Raw genomic sequence first — 21,626 nt, forward strand, 5'->3', positions numbered from 1 at the left:
CTACTAGCAAAGAAATTCACAGATCAAATATGCGAGTTTAGTGTTTGCCTCGATCTCTACATGTGATAGATCACATTCGTATTGCATTGACAAGTTATTATACTCTGATTTAAAGCTTTGTATGATACCAACATCATGTACACCTCTCTCTTCACATGACTCTTTTCATTACTTTAAAAGCCAATGCTCGTGTAGGAGATCAGACGGGATAGGGAGAGCCATGGCTTTGCAAGATTTGAATGCCACACGCTTCAAAACAAGTCTTTTCACTTTCAAAGGTCTAGTGATTATCAATGACCGGCTCTTAAACTCCTCTCTTCCTATTAATTCCTGACTATTTTCTGTTTCTCTATAACTATAAGAAATCTGAGCATCCTGCCTATATCCCTATTCTTAGGTGAAGATTAGAAGACGAATTAAGCAGCCTGCACGAGCTTCAACTTATGGAAAATTTAGAGATGGGTACATACCATGTGGAATCTTTGTATTGTGTTCTCCCTCTTCGGCATTCAGTGGGCGTGGCATGTTGGTTAAAGCTGGAAGAGACTGATTGGCCGAGGTTCACAACACAAGACGCACAGAGAATAGGGAGCAAGCACGAGGGCGTCACAGGCCGGAACTCGCACGAGCCGGGCGGCCACGAGCTCCGGCCAGTGAGCCCGAAACAGGGCACGAAAAGAACAGGCGACGCTCCCTACCCAACTCGGCGGCGGCGAATGAGGACGAACGCGATAGATCGGACTACATCCGGTCGCCTCGCACGCCTACGAGTCGGGATCCTCGGGAAACCGACCCCGAATCAAACCAAAAATCGACCCCCGACGAGGGTTCGGGAATGAGACCTACCTTGACTTTATTGCGAAAAATGGGATGCGTCGAAGCGTCACCGGCCGCGGTTGAGGCGTGGCGATCTCCGACGGAAGACCCTTCAATCTCGGATCTCGCTTTCAAACTCCCTCTATCTCCCGGCTCTCTCTCTCCGTTGCTCTCTCCCGGGAACTCCAATCTCTCCCACCGGAACCCCTGCTTCCGGGAGCCCCCTCTCTCTATGTATGCCGACACCATTTTCTTCTTTTTCTGAGTGACATGTCCGAAGGCAACCAGAAAAGAGAGTGTGGGAGAGCCCTTTTTGTGTTTCTTTCGACTTTTTCTGCAATGGACATCCCTCTCTCTACGTTTGCTCTTTCGTGAAAGTGTGGGTGGAGTTCAGAGGGGGAGAGAGAAGAGGCCCTTCGTACCAGCCCATGGAGGAGAAGAGTTCACTTTTTTATCTTTCTTTTTTCTTTTTTCTTTTTCTTTTTTTTAACTTTTTATAATGACTTTTTTAAAATAAAAGGAAAGGAAAATATGTTTCACTAAATTCTATTAATGTAAATGTGCCTAATATCCACGTGCCATGTAATTTAATGAAAATATTTTTTCTTAGGGGTTAAAAATAAACTCCTAATTTTCTATGCACTTAAACCCTAAATGATTAGACAAAATTTAAGTGTCGACAAGGATCAATCGAAATAAGGGTAAATTGTTGTTTAGCAGTTAGGTTGAGAAGCGAAAACTACTTCGTGTCCAGCATCTAAGAATCTCAAGGCATCTACAGATATACCTTAGAAGTAACACAAGGCCTTAGTGTTAGAAAAATTGTCTAAGACAAACTGAATGCACCCACAAAAAATTTATAAACACAAATGCAAGTGTACAATCTCTGTACCACATGAGCGTCCAATGGCGGTGGATAATTTGCATCGATAGTGTCTATCCAGCTAAAAAGTATGTTGTGATAACCATATGGTTTCCCATTCATACTCTGTGCATACTCCCATGCAGCAGTCCCGTTAAATTCCGTTCACATATCACATGCAGTGGAAGCAATGCAATGCGGGGATTGGAGTCATCTTTGTTAAACTCAAACTCCCACCATTCATCCCATGGTAGCACAGCAATGATATTTTCTCCCTGCAATGACAAGAACAAAACAAAAATTGCATCATCTCCAATACTATGTTGGACTTTTATAGCGCCTGACCCCTTTACAAACACAAAGGAACAGAGCAACTAGCAATAACCCAAATGTGAACTTTAGTTTGTTAATCAAGGTCTACCTCAAGTAAAAGACGTCATTTCACCGAATTCCAATCATAATCATCACGAGTAAGTTGCTGCGTCGTGTATAAAGATGGTCTTGAAGTTCAATAGGAACAATTTACACACACTGTATCATTCACTTACTGATGCCACAATAGAGCTTCTAGTAGGAGCCCAAATAGGATCTGGTCTAGGTCATCCTGAACCTGAAGCAACATGTTATCGTTAACTTACTCATACTCTCTTAGTGTCAAAAGTTTCTACGGGAGCACAGAAAGGAAAGACCTGTTTTATTAAAGAAAATAGTAGGGGTGTGACTAGAGCACAATTAAGATGCAGAAAGGAAAATTTTCAATGGGAACCATATTTGTGAGAGAAGAAGTCCATGATTCAACAAAATATACATTTATAAAGTAATGGCATTGGAATCCAATGCACCAAAAACCTAAGGGTTCACCCTACGACATGTTACAGAAACACAGCAGGGAGCCTAGTTGTCCTTCTCAATTTGTACGATACAACCCTTTGGTAATCAGACAACCTTTACATTTCTATGGGAGCATAGAAAGGAAAGTTATATTCAATTAGAGAAGATAAGATGAGCAAGGAGATTTAAGGGCATAGGGGTTAAGATGTAGAATGTAACAATCTCAATGGGAACCATATTTGTGAGAGAAGAAGTCCATAATTCGACAAAAATACGATTTATACAATAATCGTATTGGAATTCAATGCCCCAAAAACCTAAGGGTTCACCCTACAGCATGTTATAGAAACACCGCAGGGAGCCCAGTTGTCCCTCTCAATTTGTACGAGACAACCCTTTGATAATCAGAGAATGTATAAGCAGTGTTGTATGAGTGTCTTTAAAAATGAATGACAGATAAGCACAGGGAATTAAGGAGGTGCAGTAATAATAACTCAAAACGACTGGTGGAGGTGTTTGAGATGTTTGAACGTTTGTCTATTGGATGACAAATAAGCACAGGGAATTAAGGAGGTGCAGTAATAATAACTCAAACAACTGGTGGAGGTGTTTGAGATGTTTGAACGTTTGTCTATTGGATGTCCCCATATAGGAACAATGTGGACAATTCTAGTGAAATTTAAAACTTTACTCCACAATTACAATTGCAGAGACAGCAGCAGGCAGAAAGATTGGATGAAATGTCAAAATTCAAAAATATATACATCAAAAGCAATCCGTTGATGCATGCCATCAAAGAACAAAGAGGAATAGATAAAACGCTTGAGAACAATCGCAAAGCAATCCTTTTCCTTGAAAAGCTTTTTCTCCACTAGTCAATACAAAAATTAGCCCTTCAAACTGAAAGAGAAGCACGCTTACATGTATGACCAACCCATGGCCGTTGCCAAAATTACCTGTTCATTATCATGCCCAGATTCACCAACCCATAGCTTTCCTTCAGAATCTTTTGAGCATACAGCTGTGTGACCAGCATTTGCCCCACTGACCCATTTCTCTAGAGTCTCGAAACCACCCCACCTCCCACGAATTTTTGAAATTGCAAGGAAATCACCAGAGTGGATATCATCAATGCTGATGTTTGTAAGCCAGTGATGGGGACATTGCTCAAATGAAGCTCCCATATGCTTCTTGAGAAAACCAATGTTAGATTTCTCTGCCCCACCCAGTATTTGAAAACAAGGGAAACCCGACCCACAGTGCTTGAAGGGTCCCTAGCATCCCGGCTTGCATAAGAAAGATTGACTCTCCTCTACTTTTCACCTGCAATCAAAATAATGGAAAACCAAATGTAACAACTCACCAATATGCATATGCAAGAGCAGAAGAGAAAAAGATAATTGCAGCTTACATATTCAAACTCAGCTTTTCCTTCCCACTCTTTGAACTCGAATGTGTGCCCACGAGATGAAAAATTAGTAGTCCCAGGTCACACGGGATGGGGTTGCAAAGACATAAATATCCATACATGTCCAGCTAACTATCCAAACTCATGGCTACAAGCCGGATACCTACAACTAGTTGTTAGTTTCCATATTCAGCAGGACCAGATGCAAAAACAAGAACTATCAACATGAGGCAAGAAACAATGGGCAGCACCCACCCATACTGGAATTGCCTCCATAAGATAATTTAATTTTACAACAAATGAAACAACCATACTTGAATGAGCAACCAAATCACTAAATCCTTCTTCAACCACTTGAAAGCCAGAAACAAAAAACTTAAGTGACCAGCCATGGTACAACCAATTCGTGGAGCTTTATCAAGCACAAACAAGCAGATGAAAGGAAAAGAAAAGAAACCTCAGCAAGCTGACGAAATCCGCTAGAAACATATTGAAGTAAGAACTGAAAAATTCCGTGACTCAGATCCCCAACATAACTAAGCAGAATGAGAAAAGAGGAACAGTCGGGATCGAGTGCATGGCCCAAACGTCACGGGATATTCTCTAACATCCTTTCGATAATTATTTTCCTTCACAACTCTATACATAACGGTATGACCGAACTGTAGGGTTCATCAACGAAAAACAACGCAGCGGAATATAGAACCCTAGACAGGATCCATGTGTATATTGAAATCGAAAAGGAATTTCGGTACGTACCTTTTGCAGATCAAAAATAAATCAGCAACTGATTGTGTCTGGATGAGCGCCCCAAGTGTTGCGCCTCTACCGGTATCCACACACACGAACGGAATTCTCCAACGATCCACGTGCTAGCGAAAGATCTTGAAGTTCCTTTTCTTGAACGCTTTTTGATTTTCGATACTCTGTCGAAAAACTCTAGACAGAAAACGATTCTCTATCTATTTATACAGCCTCATTATCTAGCGGAATTAAAAGAAGTGGGCCGGGCTATTTGGGCCCGCCAAACTGTCCACCTTCAATCGTACGTTTAATCGTTATCTCATAACGCGCACGACCGCATAGATAATTTAAATAGGAGAATAAATTAAAATCTACTTCTTAAGTAGATCAAGGCGCATAGACAATATTAAGTCCGTTCGCTATTGTGTGCGACCCTGTAGGTTCACTAAACATTAGCAGTGTGCCCAAAACTCTTTTGGCCCACAAGTCATAAGCGGTCTCTAGCAATACATTATGACTACCTAAGTATAGTGAAGATCGGTTTTCCGACACAACCTAATCCACAACTAATATTAGAGTATCAACATTGATTGATTCTTAGGGCAGACCACTAACAATCTCCCACTTGCACTAGAACCAATCATATAAACTAAGTCTCTTTTGTCACTTGATTTCCGAGTTAAGCATAAGGCAGGACAAGTGTCATCCTTATATAGCTTAAACTCATTTTCCCGATACCGCAGTTAGACTGTCAAAACAAGTAGTTGACTCTTCAACTCACTTGAGCATGGCCATGCATTTCACAGTCTCAACTCTATGGGAGGCCAGGAAATCATACCCTCGTTATATGAGAGAGACAAATCCCATCTTGTCTACTCACATCACTCAGCACGCTTCATGACATACCCAGCCATTACCTTTATAATCACCTGTTACGGCTGACGTTTGGCAACGTTAAAGCACGCCAATCCACGTCTAGGAAACCATGGTAGACTCAGGTCAAAGGACTATACTCTATAGCTGTGATGAGAAATGCTGATGACATTATATAACAATCCTACAAGTATTCTCATAGCGGGTCAGTCCAATACAATGTTCTCCAACATGTATTCCATGTGATCAACTTTATATCTCTATATTCATGACCCGTGAAACTTGATCATCAGTTGACTCACATGCTAGTCTCAAATGCCATTTGCGTCCCAATGCACAATGGCAAATTGACTAGGGACATTTAGAACATTAATATCCACTCTATCAATAAAATTTCACGATCAAATCACATATTTGATTATCTATTAAGGATATTCAATATTCATGGGATAAAGATTTCGCATTCAACTATATACTCAAATTAAATCGAAATCAAATATAATATATATTTTATTAATGAACAATGAAAATGTATATCACATATACTCCCACTCACATCAAGACCAATCACTAATGTGTCTAAGGCCTAAAGCGTTACAATGACGCTCATGCTTAGGTTGTGGAAGAGCCTTCGTCAACGGATCAGCTGTATTCAACTCTGTTGCAACTTTGCACATCTTAACATCACCTCTTTCAATGAATTCCCGAATGAGATGATACTTCCTGAGTATGTGTTTGGTCTTCTGATGAGACCTAGGTTCTTTACCCAAAGCTATGGCCCCATTGCTGTCACAATAGAGGTCCACTGGAATCGAACTAGTGGGACTGATTCCCAGTTCTTCTATGAACTTTCGAATCCAAACAGCTTCCTTTGATGCTTCTGAAGCAGCAATATACTCAGCTTCTGTCGTAGAATCTGCAAGAGTTTCCTGCTTGGAACTTTTCCAGCACACCGCTCCACCATTCACGCAAAAGACAAAACCTGACTGCGATCGTAGGTCGTCTTTGTCGGTTTGGAAACTAGCATCAGTGTAACCATTTACGGTGATCTGTTCCTCACCTCCATAGACTAAGAATAAATCCTTAGTTCTTCTCAAGTACTTAAGGATATTCTTGACAACAATCCAGTGAGATTCCCCTGGATCATGGTATCTACTTGTCATGCTCAATGCATAAGCAACATCGGGACGAGTGCATAACATAGCATACATGATGGATCCCACAGGTGATGCATAAGGAATCCTACTCATGCGGTCTCGCTCATCTTGTGTTGAAGGACACTGAGTCTTGCTAAGACTTATGCCATGTGTCATTGGGAGAAAACCTTTCTTGGAATCTTGCATATTAAACCTATTGATGACTTTGTCAACATATGTACTTTGACTCAGTCCAATAAGTCTCTTAGATCTATCTCTATAGATCCTGATCCCCAAGATATAATTTGCTTCTCCCATGTCCTTTATGGAGAAAAATTTTCCTAGCGATGTCTTAACTGACTGAAGCATAGGAATGTCGTTTCCAATGAGTAGTATGTCATCCACATACAACACTAGAAACACAATTGCACTCCCACTAGACTTCTTGTATACACAAGCTTCTTCTTTGTTTCTGATGAAGCCAAACTCTTTGACAGTTTCATCGAAACGAATATTCCAGCTCCGTGATGCCTGCTTCAATCCATAAATAGAACGTTGAAGCTTGCATATCTTCCCAGTGTTATCTGGTGATGTAAAGCCTTCAGGTTGTGTCATATACACATCCTCCTCAAGATTTCCGTTAAGGAAAGCTGTCTTTACATCCATTTGCCATATTTCATAGTCATAATATGCAGCAAACGCTAGGATAATCCGAATGGACTTAAGCATGGCCACTGGCGAAAAAGTCTCGTCATAGTCAATACCATGAGTTTGTTTGAAACCCTTAGCTACTAGCCGTGCTTTATAGATGTGAACATTTCCATCCATATCAGTTTTCTTCTTGAAAACCCACTTGCATCCTATAGGTTTGACACCTTCGGGTGGATCAATCAAAGTCCAAACTTTGTTTTGATACATTGAGTCCATTTCGGATTTCATGGCCTGAAGCCATTTATCGGAGTCTGGGCCCATCATAGCTTCTGTATAGGTCGTAGGTTCATCATTTTCTATTAACAATAGATGACGATGTTCTGTCACGTGAAAACCATATCTCATAGGCTCACGATGTGTTCTTTCAGACCTACGAACTATAGGTGCCACTGGAGTAGACTCTACAACTCTTTGTAGATCTAATTGAGGTTCCTCATGAACTGGAACACCCTCTTGCGGCACAATAACTTCTTCGAGGTTTACCTTACTCCCACTGGTTCCTTTAGTAAGAAACTCTTTCTCTAAAAAGACACCATTTCGAGCAACAAACACTTTGTTCTCTGATGGATTGTAAAAGTAATATCCTTTCGTTTCTTTAGGATATCCGACAAAGAAGCATTTATCAGATTTGGGTCCAAGCTTATCAGAAAGTAAACGTTTTACATAAGCTTCGCAACCCCAAATCTTTAGAAAAGACATACTAGGAACTTTTCTTGTCCACATCTCATATGGTGTCTTCTCTACAGCCTTTTGATGGACTTCTATTTAGTGTAAACGCAGTTGTCTCGAGTGCATATCCCCAGAAAGATAATGGAAGATCTGAATGACTCATCATTGATCGAACCATGTCTAACAAAGTTCGATTTCTCCTCTCAGAGACACCATTCCACTGTGGTGTTCCAGGGGGAGTGAGCTGTGAAACAATTCCACACTCTTTGAGATGGTCATTGAACTCTTGGCTTAAATATTCTCCTCCTCGATCAGATCGAAGAGCCTTGATATTCTTGCCAAGTTGATTTTGTACTTCATTCTGAAATTCCTTGAACTTTTCAAAGGAGTCAGATTTATGTTTCATCAAGTAAACATATCCATATCTACTTAAATCATCAGTAAATGTAATGAAGTACTGATAACCTCCTCTGGCTGTAGAACTTAGTGGTCCACACACATCAGTATGTATAAGGGCCAATAATTCTTTTGTCCTCTCACTTTGATTAGTAAAAGGAGCTTTTGTCATTTTTCCAACTAAACAAGATTCACATGTATCAAATGATTTAAAATCAAATGAATTTAATAGTCCATTGCTATGAAGCTTGTGAATTCGTTTCTCGTTTATGTGACCTAATCGACAATGCCATACGTAGGTTGGATTCAAATCATTAGATTTAAACCTTTTTGTATTTATATTATAGATTGGCACATCAAGACTTAGAACATATATCCCATCCACAATATGGGCGCTACCATAAAATAATCCATTAAGATAAAACGAACAACTATTGTTCTTTATATCAAAACAGAAACCTTCCTTGTCCAAACAAGAAACAGAAATAATATTCCTGCGTATAGCAGGTACATAGTAGCAATTATTCAGTTCTAAAAACATGCCAAAAGGTAAAGCTACATCATATGTTCCTACGGCTAATGTAGCAACTCTTGCTCCATTCCCAACACGTAGCTCCACTTCACCTTTTGTAAGTGTTCTACTTCGTTTTAGTCCCTGCACATTCATACAAATGTGAGTACCACAACCGGTATCCAATACCCATGAAGTAGAACTAGTAGTAACATTTACTTCTATAACATAAATACCTGAATCGGAAGTCTCACTTCCCTTTTTCTTCAGATCCTCCAAATATTTCTTGCAATTCCTCTTCCAATGTCCATTCTCCCCACAATGGAAGCATACAGCATCAGCAGTCGGACCCGGTTTGGTCTTGGATTTGGGTTTAGGCTTAGTGCCCTTGCCCTTACCCTTGACCTTACCTGGCTTCTTAAAGCCTTTCCCCTTTTGAACCATGAGAACATTAGGGGTAGGGTCCTTCTTGATATTCTGCTCAGCAGTTTTGAGCATCCCATGCAGTTCAGTCAAAGACTTATTCAAATTATGCATGTTATAGTTCATAACAAACGTGTCATAATCTTGAGGCAATGACTGAAGAATAATGTCAGTAGCCAACTCTTGGCTAATGGGAGAGCCTAGTCGCTCCAGGTTTTCAATATAACCTATCATCTTTATGACATGTGGGCTAACTGAGCTCTCACTTGCTAACTTGCACTCAATTAAGGTCTTTACCGTTTGGTATCTTTCAGTGCGTGCCTGCTCCTGAAACAAATTTTTCAGGTTCATGATCATATCATAGGCATCCACGTTCTCAAACTGCTTCTGAAGGTCTGAGTTCATGGTAGCTAACATTAGACATGATGCATCCAATGCATCATCTTTATGCTTCTGATAAGCATTCCTTTCAGCATGGGGAGCATTGGAAGGAGGTGCCTTCTGAGGGAGTGGTTTCTCCAGGACATAATCCTTTTTCTCTTGCTTGAGAACAATTCTCAAGCTTCTATACCAGTCCAAAAAATTCGAACCATTCAATTTGTCCTTCTCAAGGACAGATCGCAGTGAAAAGTGTGATGCAGAGCTATTTGCCATTATCTACAACAAATATGCAAAGTGAATTGTTCATTAACATTATAAATAATAAACTCCCACTATACTTTTATAACATGTGTCCCAAAAAGTATAGTGGACCAAGATCCATATTTGACCAAGACTCGAGTAAACTTTGGCTTACTGCTCAAGACTAAGTTATTTAGGTAGACAACTATTTGTCAATTGTATCGAATACAACTCTTGGTTATTGGGGTTGACATCTCATATCTTATCCCCAAACACTATGCCTCAAGGCCCAAAACCGTTTTGATAGCCTCGTTAAGTAAACCAATCTTAACATATGGATAACCATTATCCATCCTATTTTACTCAAATAGTTAAAGACACCCTGCTTTGGCAGGCCCATCTTTTGACGATTCGAGTCTTAATAGGTGTATGATTGGAAAGGCATCATATTATTACTTAATTTTATTAGGGACTCTTAATGTTTATTTAGCGATGAATGCATGCATGTTATGAACAAAAACAAAGCATCACTTATCATAACAAAGGTATATCAATCATATATATGGGAACGAACAATTCCATGCAGGGGTCAAGGGGGCTGCGCCCCTCGCGGGGTCAAGGGGCAGAGCCCCTTGTGGTGGTCTCGCTGACCGGTCAGCTAGCGGGGTTCGAAGGGGCAGCGCCCCTCGCGGGGGCTCAGGGGCAGCGCCCCCGAAACCTAGACAGAATTCACAATTCTGTTTCCCAGGAGAGTCCCGAAAACATAAACAGAAGTCTCAATTCTGTGTTCTCGGGAGACTATCCGTCGCTGCCGCCTCCCGCGCCCTCACCGTACGCAACTGGCCGAATGCCTCGAGTCCTCGACGCGCCGGAAGACTAGGCGCGCTGCCGTCTCCGCCTCGGGCAACAGACCCAGACGCGCCCCCGTCTCCGACCGCCGTCTCAGCCTCGCGCAACAGCCCAGACGCGCCGCCATCTCCGCCCGCCGTCTCCGCCCGCGCGTCCCCGCCTCGGGCAATAGCCCAGGCGCGACGCCGTTTCCGCCCGCCGTCTTTGCTTCGCCGTCTCCACCTCGGGCAACAGCCCAGGCGCGACGCCGTCACTGCCTCGACGCGAGCGGAAACGGGATCGACATCGACCCATCCCTGCTTCGTTCCTTCTGAATTGATCATATCAATTCGTATTTCAAATTCTTCTAACCCTAATTTAGACTCACTTCAGGCATACATCATATGTATCAACAATTAGGGTTTCCAATTCAACTTCAATATATCACAAGCAGCTCTGATACCACTGTAGGGTTCATCAACGAAAAACAACGCAGCGGAATATAGAACCCTAGACAGGATCCATGTGTATATTGAAATCGAAAAGGAATTTCGGTACGTACCTTTTGCGGATCAAAAATAAATCAGAAGCGATTGTGTCCGGATGAGCGCCCCAAGTGTTGCGCCTCTACCGGTATCCACACACACGAACGGAATTCTCCAACGATCCACGTGCTAGCGAAAGATCTTGAAGTTCCTTTTCTTGAACGCCTTTTGATTTTCGATACTCTGTCGAAAAACTCTAGACAGAAAACGATTCTCTATCTATTTATACAGCCTCATTATCTAGCGGAATTAAAAGAAGTGGGCCGGGCTATTTGGGCCCGCCAAACTGTCCACCTTCAATCGTACGTTTAATCGTTATCTCATAACGCGCACGACCGCATAGATAATTTAAATAGGAGAATAAATTAAAATCTACTTCTTAAGTAGATCAAGGCGCATAGACAATATTAAGTCCGTTCGCTATTGTGTGCGACCCTGTAGGTTCACTAAACATTAGCAGTGTTCCCAAAACTCTTTTGGCCCACAAGTCATAAGCGGTCTCTAGCAATACATTATGACTACCTAAGTATAGTGAAGATCGATTTTCCGACACAACCTAATCCACAACTAATATTAGAGTATCAACATTGATTGATTCTTAGGGCAGACCACTAACACGAACACCTTAGTGGGTAAGAAAAATACCACAAGTAGATAGGAACTCTATCCAGTTCAGTACTTTGAATCCATTAGAAAAATCAACCTCGAATTAACCAAGATAGAAAGCTCAAACTAAGCACCAAAGTTATCGAGAATTAATTCAGAAACTGCGAAAGCTGGAGAACAAGGGTCATTAGACCACATCAACAAACCACTACAACCTCACATTTCCCAGAACTATCACGAAATCGAACTGCAGCGAATTGAATTAAGCACTAACAGTCGAGCTCGCGAACAGTGACCATCTCTCCACATCACCAAACCGCCACAAGCTCAAACCTCCCAAAATCCTTCCAGAACCGCACTCAAACACAAGGATTTCCATTCCATTCCGTTTCCCACAAATCACCGAACAAAAACCAAGACTTGGAATCATCATTTCCTCATTCCATTCTGCCGTACCAAATCCGACGTAATAGTCGACCAGAAAACCTCAAAAACACGTGATCAGTGACCTCGAGATCAAAAAAGACCCCCCCAAAATCTTCGAGAATCGCACTCAAAAACCAAACAGAGACCAAGCCAAAAGCAACGCGGTAAAACTAAAGAAGGAACCTCGATGGGAAGCGTGCCTCCGCCGAACTCACTCCCGGTCTTGTTGTGGAACTCCATCCAAGCCGTGTGTGTCGTCGTAGAAGCAAGCTCCTCTCCACTCCAGAGAGAGGAGCCGTTGGAGGCAGAAACCGCGCCAAAAGAGGAAAGAGGAGCAAATCGTTTCGACTGCCCTTTCGAATTGATATCAACACTCCCATTGCTTACCTAAAAACATTTTTCTAGAAAAATAAGTCAACAGAAAAAAAAAAATTTACTCAACAGAAAAAAAATTTAATTTTTCTACTCAAACTTAAATTCAGGAAAGTTATTTCCTCTTTCAAAGATTGAAATTCATTTTCCAACCAAAAACTCTATGCTTGAGCATGAGAACTCCAACGCTCGTCCACGGCGCCCGGGTCTATTGAGGCTGAGCCCAGGACACCGATGCCCGAGACGCTAGGCACGGAAATTGCTGATATAAACAATTTTAACAATTTTTTAAAAAAAAGAATTCGAATTTTTAATTTTTTTTTCTTTATTTTTCTTTCTTCCTTCGCCACCGGCCACTCGTGGGGAGCTCGAGCCTCGCCGGCGAGGTTGCCCTCTCCTGTGGCCAGTCACTAGGCCCGGCAACCGACAGAGGAAGAAAAAAAAAAGAAAAAGAAAGAAAATAAAGAAAATAAAAAAATTTAATAAAAACTTCAAAAGTTTTTTAAAAATTTTATAAAAATCGTCAATGTCGGCTCTGACTATGCCAGTAGGATGTCGGCATCTATACGAACAATTTTGATAATTTTCCCACTCGAGTAGTCTTGCACGAAACTCCTCATTGAGAGAGAGTTTTCTTGGCCGCTTACATAACTCTCGCAATTTTACTTTTGGAGCTTCCTAATGGATCATCGGTTAAATAAATTCAATTAATATGGAAAGCAAAAAATTAAATTTATTAAACAACTGGAACTGATGGCCAAAACTATGTTTTTCAAGTTTTTTTTTTCTTTCCCTAATCAAAGTTATATAGTCCCCGTGGACCCCTCTAAAGCGTTGAACGAGCGGCTTATACGAGTACACGCAAAAGCCAGAAGTTGCTGGACTGTGGCCATCACATTTTCTTCTATTCACTTTTGTGCGGGTGTCACGGGACGATTCTTTTGGTCGCGAACCATGCGGCACTTAAACCTTAGACCTTTGAATCACTCGATCGGATCTAAGTAAGCCTTGATCTCACTCTCACTTTTACACTCAAGAAAGAAAATTTCTAGAGAGAGAAGGTAAAGAGAAAAGTTCTATATTGTTTGTATTGCTCAAAGGAAAATGAATGCTTCAAATGAGGAGAGAGCTCCCCTATTTATACAAAAATCCCTCTAATTACAACCATTGATCCTCTACAAAATCCAACGGTAGAAGATATCGATTCTTGTCAAATTGATCTGACGATAGAGATTCATTTGATCTAATAGTGGAAGATAGTGATCCTCGTCGCATTAATCCAACGGTGGAGATTGACTCCATCCAACAGTGAAGGGCTTCAATCCTTGTTACACAAATTCAATGGTGAGATCGAACCCCCTTTGCCGATCTAACGGTTCTAAGGAACCTTCTTGGATCGATGATGTGGCGATCACTTGGATTGATGACGTGTCGAACTTTGGTCCGTGACACGTGCCTGTGTGGGGCTCAGATCACGTAGAAAGAATGTGCGAACCAAATTGGCACGAGAGAGTCTGAGTCCTAACAAGGACCACGCGAGCACAATTCGAGCCACTCCATTGATCCTCCCCGTTCTTCTCCACAAGTCTTTCACTCGACTGAATTGTTCCATGCCCACTTATTCCGACTTACATACGTCATCTGTCGCCCCTCCGTTATGATGGTTTCTTTCTTGCACAGCAGCCACGATAATGTGTTGCATTTCATCACTAGTCACTTCACTCTTCGGTGATCCGTGAACGAGCTCACGTCCCCAAGGGCAAGGGCCGTGTATACTGCCTGGAAGCCACCGAGCTCGCTGTGGAACTGCTGCTGTTGACAGCTCCGACTCTGCTGATGTTGCCGACCCGCCCAATACTCAATGACACGTCGTTGAAATCCATGTTGGGCCACGGTGCGTGGCTCGCCTGCGGGTGCACCACCGTGCTTGTTGCTCTGGCCAAGTCTGTCGTGGGCTGATCCCGTTTTGGCGAGAGCGGTTGAGTACGTCCTGGCGGACCTTGGATCGGGACTCTACCACTGGGGCATCAACAACTATGGCATATGCGTCAACCCCGGTGGCCCTGGACAATCACTAGGCGTCAGGCAGCCAACAACCTCCACACGCTGGCCCGCGCGATGGTGTTCGTGGTGTGCCTGATTGACTTCATTTGCAACAACCCAACAATGCTCGGTTTCCTCGCCATGTGCTCGGGCTGCATCATTTTCAGCCTACAGTTCCGTGAAGCTTGATGTGCTGTTTTTTCATGTTAGTTCCTGGCACTTGAACTCTTGAGTCTCAGTCGCTGTAATCGTCGATTATGCAGCAGATAGCAATTCTATCTCATTGGGAAAGGCTTGGCAACAATGTGCCAGTAATATACATTCGATTATATTTTTTATAATTATTGTACATTGGATTTGATTTATGACACGAATTTCAAAGGCCATTTTACTAGGATTTTCTGATGTTTGATCTTCAGGGTGGGTGCTGAAATGTAAAAAACTGAATAATTCTGTTTTGGGTTATAGCCACAAACTCAGGATAAGAATTTGAAGGTAAGGAAACAAGCAACAAACTCTCCTGGGAGTGTGCCACAGGGAAAAGGATTAGCTCATGACTTTGTAATGCACCACAGTGTTCCGAACAACTCCCATTAGGAATTCTGTGTTTGTACTAAGAATTGAGAACCTTAGGATCTCCAAGTTTTTGAGGAAAATTATAGGAGAATTCTGTGTTTGTACTAAGACTTGAGAACCTTAGGATCTCCAAGTTTTTTTATTAATTTTTTATTCTTGTTCTTTTTCCTTTTACTTTTTTTCTTTTCTTTTCTTTTCTTTATTTTTTTTTTCTTTTTCTTCCTCCTCAGTTGTCAACCTCCTCGATGGCCAGCGACTGGCCATAGGAGAGCGCCAGCGAGGCTTGCCTCGCCGAAATCTGGCGAGCACCTACCTCACCAACTAAGCGAGGCTCGCCTCGCAAGGGCGAGGTCGCCGAGGCGGGCTCTGGCGAGGGCCAACCTCACTATCTGTCGAGGCTCAACAGAAGTTGGCAAAGCCATCCCTCCCCGACATTTGGCAAGACTCAACCTCACCAGATCCAGTGAGGGTGAGCCTTGCTCAAAGTTGGCCTCGCCAGATCCCAGCGAGGGGACCTCCACATAAGTATCTGCATGTTTTATCCGCATTATACTTTGATATCGTCCGACGGCCACATCGGCTAAATTTGGTCGGATTTGGTGCAAAGAGACTTGATTAGAAAACATTGTGAAACTACAATGACTTGATTAGACAAATCATAAGTACAAAACTTTGATTAGGAAATGCGTGAAAGTACAGGGATGAAAAGCAGAGATTTTTCCTCATATAAGTAATGTATCAGGACAGAGCTGGTGAGGCTAGTCCCTTAAGCACTAGTCTTTCGGTAAACTCCCCTTTTATTTCAAAAAACTGGCGAGGTTGATGTCTTGCATAAAGGCAGAATGGTTAGAGTACATGTTTTCTTTTCAGCATATCGATATCGCCTTTTATTTCAAAAAACTGTTCAGGCTGATGCTCTTGCATAAAGGAATTCTTATCCCTCATATTGATAGTAGCAGTGTTAGGAATTCTTATCCCTCATAAGTCTCTGCATCAAAAGCTTGACCGTGTGTTGCCATGAACAGCATAGCCTAATACTCTCGTCTCAAGTGATACTGATAGTATCGTCATGTGGAGTTGAATGCCTTCATCTGAAAACACTATCAGTCGAAGGTCAATATAGTGTGTTCTCATCATGTGATGACAACTGCTTTAAGGCAACATGAGTGATTTCAAAGACTTACTCTTGCAGACATTTTCTCTTTGTTTAAGAAAGATTCTGTCATCCTACTCTCTCTTAAATGCATAACCAAGAAAAAAGAAGACGAAAAAGAAGAAGCGTGGTCATGTGTTCCTGTAGTCAATGCTGCTGTAATCTACGTGACCCTTCAATTCTTGTACAAAGGAAGTAAAAAAAATGAAAACATAATAGGAAGATCCTATCACCAAAAACAGTCATTTAAGTCTAAATTATTCAAGTTTAGTTTAAAGCAAGCGAATTGTGTTCCTTCATACACTCTCCCCACCTTCCATTCCAGCCATTGTATCATACAGAGGCCGATTTAACGTCTCCGGGAGGTAAAATGCTAGTATCCCTCCCAGAATTGCACAAACCGCAAAGACCGCGAATGGGAAGCCACCTCCTAAGACCACCACCAAAGGCGCCAAAATCGCACCCATTTGCGCCGCCTGAGCTCCACAGCCAAGAGCCGCATTCCTCACCACCGTCGGAAACAGCTCCGCCGTGTAGATAAAGAGCAAATTATACGTGCCGGCCATGCCAAAAATCCCGAGAATTCCGCACACCATCCTCGCCACTTTCCATACCCCATTTATCGTCATCAAGCTCCCAATAAGACAGAAGAACCCACTGAACCACTGTGTGCCAATCGCCAATGGCTTCCTCCCGAACTTATCGAGCAATAGCGCCGTTATGGTAAAGGCCGGCATTTCAGCCACCCCGTTGAGGAACACATTAAGGTAAAGGTTGGTCCCGAGATTGACGACGTTTAGGCTAATGCCATAGTACACGACCGAGCACAGGAAGTTGATTGCCACGGCCAAGAAAAGGCGAATCCGAGTGACAGGTGACTTCACCACATCGATGAGAGACCCCGTTATCACGTCCTTTTTGTCCCTTTGATCTTTGCAGGACCGACCATCATTCGAGTTTTCATTCACTTCCTCATCAAGTGCAAGGATGACCCCATCGGGGAGGTGTTTCCTGTTGGCTTTCGCGATAGCTCGCATAAGCTTCATGGCGTCGTCAATCTTCCCCCGGACGAGATACCACCGTGGGGACTCCGAGATGAAAGGGAGGACCCCCACAATGAAGAGCATGGAGGGAATGGAGGAAGCGATGTAGAGGTCCCGCCATGAGCGAAACACATAAGCGATGCCGGAGAGAAGAGCGATGCCGCACGAGAAGAAGTAGAAAGTGGACATTCCCGCCGCTCCGCGCTTCTTTGGGCCGATAGGCTCGGTGGATAGTACGAAAGCGCATAGGCCAACCCCGCCTGTGCTAAATCCGGTAATGAAGCGGAGGAGGCAATAGGTCCAGTAATCCGGAGAGAGGGCCGTCAAGCAACCGAAGATGGCGTTCAAGATACAAACCACCGTGAGAGAGCCTTTCCTTCCCAAGAACGAGTCCGAGAGATGGCCAAATGTCCCGGCTCCTGCAACATACATACGGCATAAGAAGTCATCGGACTATGAATACAATCCCTCAGAAATTGAAGTGTCTCGATAAATCAGTTAGATAACGAGCCAATGCATAATGTTTCTAATTGTTTCAGTTCATAAAGCACTCTCCTCCAGTTTCACACATGAGAAAGAAAACTTATTAGGAGATTCTAATTTGAACTTTGTGTGTGTGTGTCATTTTGCTACCATTTATCACTCGGCACTCGAGCCGAGATCAGACGATTTGTCATTGGGAAAAGGGTAAAAAGAAAGAGAGTGATTGAGTTCAATGCTTTTCCATCAACCAGCCGAAGCAAAAAATTTATACTTCATTTGTGAGACTGAAAAAGTACTTGCTATGCAAACTTAACCACGGCCAGTCATGCATTCCACAATCGCTCCCCAGTCATTTTTTTTGTGTTCAGTTACTTGAAATAATCGTAACTCTTGTCTGATGCATGCTAATGCCTTTCACGTCAAGCACAGAGAGTGCTCTTTGACTGCAAGAGAAAATTTCATGAAATGTTAACACATTCCATGCTGGAGTAGCGGTCAGAAAGAGAGACTAAGTTCACTTTCTTCACTTTAAAAAAGAAAAAGAAAAGAAGCTCCCCACAAACAAACAAAAATTCGTCTCTTCTCTTGGATTCTACCGCTCATCTCTCCTTAAACACACAGTTTATTCAGGAACAATATTGCAGAGTCTCTGATAATCAAGCAATTAAGAAAGATTTGCCCGTTGTTTTGTTGAATTATTTGTAATTAATCATATTTAATAAAGGATTCCGAAAAAACTCGTTAACAAGACTATAATATTAATTTCGCTCGCTTTCTTTCAAGACAACACCAACCTACGCTACCCGACATGATTGGCTTATCCATAAAGTATGTAAGAGGCGTGCAGGGTATGTGACATGCTTTGCCAATTGCCACTTGAAGTGATGGTGACAATGACACCAGACAAAAAACATCCACTAAAATGTTTGTCTTTTTTGTGGTAAATCACATCCATTAAAATGTCGAGACACGCCCACCTTTTGAATTTGAATAGTTGAAGGACGAAATCCAACGCAAGAGCAAGAAAAACTTCTGCTCTAAAATTAGCAATAATAAGCAAAAAAACATATTAATATCACGAAAAAATCTTATTCAATATATCCATGACACACCAAAAACCTTAAATCAATACGTATGTAACTAATATATCTCAAATTAATTTTTTGACTATCAAAAATCTTAAATTTATACATTTATGATAAATTTATCCTCTGTTAATATCCGTTAAATTGGATTAATATTACGAAAAATCACGAACTGGTACACATGTGACAAACGAAGGGTAAAACCCCAAACTGATATACTCGTCTACTGTCACGTGTCATCTAACTCGGTAATTTGACAGTAAAATTTAACGGAAACTAACGGAGGGTAAATGTATCACAAATGTATCAGTTTGAGGTTTTTTGTTGTCAAAAAATTAATTTTGGGTAAATTTATCACGAGTATATTAATTTAAAAAATTTTGCGATATTAACCAAACAAAAATAAGATTCAGTCAAAATCTACAGACATAAAGCACACAGGATGCACGAATAAAGAACAGGAGCAACGATCTCGCATCATCATCCAAATATCCAACGATTTCTAATCGGCAAAGGAATCCAATAAAACGACAACAACAAAAAAAAAAACATAACCACAGTGCTATAATTAAAAACGCAGTTGTCGATAAGAATCCCACTACGTCCATTTCTAGGGTCGACATGGAAAAATGTGCGAAAGACAAAAATTTAAAGGCCATGGTCGAAGATAAAACTCTCTGCCCTTATCGTTCCAACCATTAATTTTCTATTTTTCGCTTGCACAACATCCGCCGAAACCCGACTCTCACGTTTTCATATGGGTCTTGTCGTTTTGTAACGTTATCCACCAGCACAGGATATGCTCAGCATCAAGCTTTTTTGGCCCACACCAAACCCCTAACGATTCCGAACATCGCCCCTACTGTTGAATTTCAAACTGCTTGGCGACAAGAGTAGAGACCCAAAAGGCTAAAGAGACATGTGTGGCCACAAATCAGTCGACCCTTAAATGAATAGACGCAAAAAAGGGGGAAATTCATCAGAAACACATGACATTCCGTCTCTCATTACTAGAGGCTAGAGCTGGCAAATATTAAGTTATATTCCATATATTGCACCAAAGAACGATCAATCAATTAAGCATCACAAGCACGCAATAAGGTCTAACGACCAGAACATTAGAGTAACCTCTGGATTGATTGAGAAGAGGGACGTACCGATCATGCACCCGCCGAAGAACAAGGCCTGGACCAGCCCCACCTTGTACTTCTCCCCGCAGACAAGCCCCCACTCGGTCACCGTGGAGCTCCCGCCGCCTTCTACCCACTCCCACGAGCCCCGGTCCAGCCCGCACACCCCGGTCGCTGCCCAGTCGCAGCCCCACCCCCCCACGGCGGGGTCGGTGCACCGCCAGGCCGGCTCGCGGTCCGCGAATATCATGACCATGGTGTGGAAGGCCTCGAGGGACCACGCGAGGCTGGTGAGCACGAAGTGCCTCAGCTGCCACGGCCCGAACTCGCCGCAGTACTTCTGGAGCATCCCGTCGATGCAAATCTTGTCGGGTTCGGATTTGGCTCGGCCCTCCCCTCCAGCCACCGCCGCTGCCGCGGCCGGAGGAGGAGGGGGGAGGAGGGGGGCGTGGAGAGGGTCATCATTAGACGGCGGTGCCGCTGAGGAGGACGACATCGGTGCGCGGCTTTCTAGGCGGATTTTCACGGCGGGGAGATGGCTGCAAGCTGCCCAACACCTGTACTTATGGCGTCCTTGTATTGCGCTGGGCGCCTCTCGAAGGTGTGCTGACGTTGACGGGGACGCTAATCATTGATGGTTGACACGTGGGGATCTTGGGCTTGTGGTGGCCGTTGGATGGGAGTCGTACGAATCATCGGGGGGAATGTTCTTTGGATCACACGGTGGGTGTGAGCCGGCGAAATGGAAAGCGAGTCCATTTCGGGGGAAAAAAGGCTTAATTTAGCTGTTCTCTTTAATTAGGAGAGGATCAGATGTTACTGATTGAGCGCGCCGGATATAAAGTGGGTCGAGTCAGCATATTGAAGAGAATCGCTCCATTAATTTATTGACTAATCCTGGCCCAAAAAAGGGATCTTGCATGTGTTAGGAGAAAATATTCGGCAATTTATGAGGGTCGGGTCACGAACCGAGGTGTGCGTTTTTTTGATAAATCCACTTATGATTTGACGTTTATCTCGAATTTAAAAGAAAAAGGATGAATACTATAAAAAAAATCTCAAACTGATACATCTGTGATAATTTTACCCCACATTGATTTTTTGATCACCAAAAACTCTAAACTGATACACTTGTGATAAATTTACCCTTAGTTTGTTTCCGTTAAATTTTACTGTCAAATTGCTTTGTTAAATGACACACGGCAGTTGTCTGATGTGTCAGTTTTATGTTTTATCCTCCGTTTGTCCAATTTGCGATTTTTTGTGGTATAAATCCAATTTAACGGAAATTAACGGGAGGTAAATTTATCACAGATATATCAGTTTGAATTTTTA

The 21,626-nt window shown here is 42.5% G+C and overlaps 1 protein-coding gene and 2 pseudogenes across 1 annotated transcript; 1 reads left to right on the top strand and 2 right to left on the bottom strand.

Moving 5' to 3' along the window:
- Positions 1-1,536: 1,536 nt before the first annotated feature.
- Positions 1,537-4,035, bottom strand: LOC115675034 (uncharacterized; annotated as a pseudogene).
- A 10,435-nt stretch (positions 4,036-14,470) lies between these two features.
- Positions 14,471-15,558, top strand: LOC115675175 (fatty acid desaturase 4, chloroplastic-like; annotated as a pseudogene).
- Positions 15,559-16,692: 1,134 nt separating this feature from the next.
- LOC115675033 (organic cation/carnitine transporter 4) lies at positions 16,693-21,127 on the bottom strand. The gene is made up of 2 exons (XM_030597626.2): positions 20,319-21,127; positions 16,693-18,012 (listed from the first exon to the last, which is right to left on the bottom strand). The coding sequence occupies exons 1-2, from the start codon at positions 20,785-20,787 to the stop codon at positions 16,847-16,849; spliced, it is 1,635 nt and encodes a 544-aa protein (XP_030453486.1). The 5' UTR covers positions 20,788-21,127; the 3' UTR covers positions 16,693-16,846.
- Positions 21,128-21,626: the final 499 nt, after the last annotated feature.

Source organism: Syzygium oleosum, unplaced genomic scaffold, assembly GCF_021117445.2.
Source record: "Syzygium oleosum isolate NSW1041296 unplaced genomic scaffold, Sole_v2.1 Sole_v2.13, whole genome shotgun sequence".
Classification (NCBI taxonomy): Eukaryota; Viridiplantae; Streptophyta; class Magnoliopsida; order Myrtales; family Myrtaceae; genus Syzygium; species Syzygium oleosum.

Coding starts and splice junctions, on each gene's coding strand:
- LOC115675033 (XM_030597626.2), bottom strand. CDS start 20,787: ATGTCGTCCTCCTCAGCGGCACCGCCGTCTAATGATGACCCTCTCCAC. Junction 18,013..20,318: donor CTTCGGCGGGTGCATGATCG/GTACGTCCCTCT, acceptor TGTATGTTGCAG/GAGCCGGGACATTTGGCCAT.